Here is a 2,500-nt window from a genome sequence, read left to right as displayed (position 1 = left end):
ACACACACACACACAATCAACAATTATGACCATTTTAAAGGTATTGTGGATTTCTATTGCTGGCCCATCTTTACATGTATCTGTGCTGTTCCTGGCACAGTTGGTCTGAGTGTGTTACCCAGGGAAGGGAATGTGTGTGCTGAGCGATATGTGTGTGTGTGTGTACTGTTCTGCTGAAATGCTGCTGAGCCAATAGTGTGCTGTTCTGAAATGCTTTGGTGCCCTCTAGTGTTTAAATACAGTAATTTCACACCCTAGCCACCAGGAGGCAGTGTGGCTCTCTCTGCCCCCCAGTCTGACCCTGAGTCTACAATATGGAGAATGATCTGTCTGCAGAGCCGCAGAACCACAGCCACAGTTTCAGCACAACAAATTCACCACAGTAAATTAATCTTCGAATACACAGTTGGACAACAGCAAAATAGTCAGAGTTACTATTCTACTGGGTGTGTGTGATCACTGCAATATGTATGAACATCTTTTCTATAAGATGTCATTATTCTATTTGGCTAAGTTATGTCAGTCAAACCCCCCTGTGAAGTCATCCCGGGCAGACAGATATTATTGGCACATATGTCCTAGGCTTTGTCCTTTTCCTGAGCTCTGCACATCCACTCCTCAACTTCACTCACTCACACACACACACACACACACAGACACATACACACAGTATCCTTAACTTCTTTCTCTCTTACACACATACTAATCTTCACACACACACACACACACACACACACACAGTAAACTCCTTTTACACACTCATACACACACTCTCATATCCTAAACCCTATACCCTGTAAATGTTACTGTAGCTTTTAAATGTTATTTCAATACCAATGCTAAGTAGCTTTGAATAAAAAAAAAGTCGGTCTGCTAAATAAACATAAACCTGTCAACAGCACTACAGGGCACCATCATACAACGGAGTGAACTGAGATTGCATTGTGTGTGTGTGTGTGTGTGTGTGTGTGTGCGTGTGTTTTCTTTTTTGAAATGCAATGTTTATTGAGTTTTGAACATAGGGACGTATACATACAGTAGCATTTGTCTTAAGTACAGCAGTCAAATGTTCCCTTAAAACCCCCCTTCCCCAGATTCCTACCCCACCCCACCCAATCTGTTACCAGATAAATAACAGTCAGCTAGTTACCATTAGTTAGAAGACATATACTGTATGTTTGAAACAATCTTAAAAAAAAGCACACACACATAATAAAAAAGGATTGAGAAAAAGAAAAAGAAACACATTATTTAGAAAGTAACTCTTTAACCATATCTATGCCATGTAGCCAATTATTGATAGTGGATGACTTTGCATGGTTAATTCTATAGTTAATACTATCAATAATTGGTTCTAAAGTTATTAGTAAATAATGTCTAATAGTGTATACAACCAGTGTTTTACAGAAAGATCATGGGGTGGATGCCACATCTGAATCACTAATATTTTGGCCGCGGTCGTACCTGCTAACATTTTTGATTATCAAGCAAAAGGTGCAGGATCCATTGGAAATGTGGTGTTTATTAAATTAGATATGGTATTAACGACACTATTCCAGAAAGAAAACACATCTGGGCAGCTCCACAATGAATGCATGAAAGTTTCTACATTACCATGTGGGCAAAAGGTATAAATAGGAATGAGGAGCAGCTGTGTTTTCTGCTGAGTAGAGTGTGTACTTACAAGTGTGCAAGCACTCGGTTACGGTGGTGGCGTCTATCAGGTAGCCCTCACACAAACGACACGTGATGTGAGCATTGATGTCCCACAGCTTAATCTTCCTCGTCAACATGTCTGGGTTCTATACACACACACACACACACACACACACACACAGAGAGAGAGAGAGAGAGAGAGAGAGAGAGAGAGTGAGAAGATACACAATAAACAATATTCACACAAACAGAGGCCTTTAAGGTGCAGATCCATTTAGCCCATGTTTGTCTAAATCCAGCTGGACATCTGTCTGAAGGTATGAATGCTACTGTCACAAACTAGGTGAGTTTACATGGAAAGTTTTTTTGTCATTCCATTACACTATTCCGATTGAAAAATGTGTGCCATCTGTGCTTACAGTCGTTCTAGAATCTTTGATCGGCACAGCCGTTGTTGCTTTACTTTTCCTTGAGAAGATACAGCAGGCAATCCGACTGACTGAGTACACCACCCCTTTCATTCTGATTAAAATTATAATCGGATCGGCGATTTTATTCCGATCAAGGTGTTTATAAGTGTCATTTTTATTCCGACTGAGCAATTTTTTTCTATTCTAATCGGAATAAAAGTGTCAGTGTCTGAAAAGTCAGAGCTGTTCCCATAGTGACACTATTTATCAATATCAATTCTCTCAGAACACACACACACACAGAAAGAGTGCATTTAAAAGGAGAAGTTAAAGGTGAAAGGTTGTGTCTTACCCCGAGGGCCGCCATGTGTAAGCTGAGCAGGTGAGCCAATCAGCTCGCGTGTCCAGGAAAGGGGGAGGGGCTAACTCTTCAT

The 2,500-nt window shown here is 40.6% G+C and overlaps 1 protein-coding gene across 1 annotated transcript in view; it reads right to left on the bottom strand.

The window, feature by feature from the left end:
- The window catches only part of LOC143125611 (polycomb group RING finger protein 3), a 19,743-nt gene that overhangs the window by 8,761 nt on the left and 8,482 nt on the right, over window positions 1-2,500 (bottom strand). The window contains exons 2-3 of the mRNA XM_076287233.1: window positions 2,419-2,500; window positions 1,685-1,802 (exon numbers count right to left, since the gene is read on the bottom strand). The exon at window positions 2,419-2,500 is cut by the window's right edge and continues 21 nt beyond it. Coding sequence (XP_076143348.1) covers window positions 1,685-1,802; window positions 2,419-2,433 — 133 coding nt within the window. The 5' untranslated portion in view covers window positions 2,434-2,500. The remainder of the gene's footprint in view (window positions 1-1,684; window positions 1,803-2,418) is intronic.

This window comes from Alosa pseudoharengus, unplaced genomic scaffold (assembly GCF_046254945.1).
Source record: "Alosa pseudoharengus isolate Yale_2024_CS ecotype anadromous, Long Island Sound unplaced genomic scaffold, YU_APseudo_1.1 YU_APseudo_1.1_scf_16, whole genome shotgun sequence".
NCBI classification, from domain to species: domain Eukaryota; kingdom Metazoa; phylum Chordata; class Actinopteri; order Clupeiformes; family Clupeidae; genus Alosa; species Alosa pseudoharengus.
Note: the sequence above shows the minus strand (reverse complement) of the source record. Positions and strands in the feature narration are given on the sequence as shown.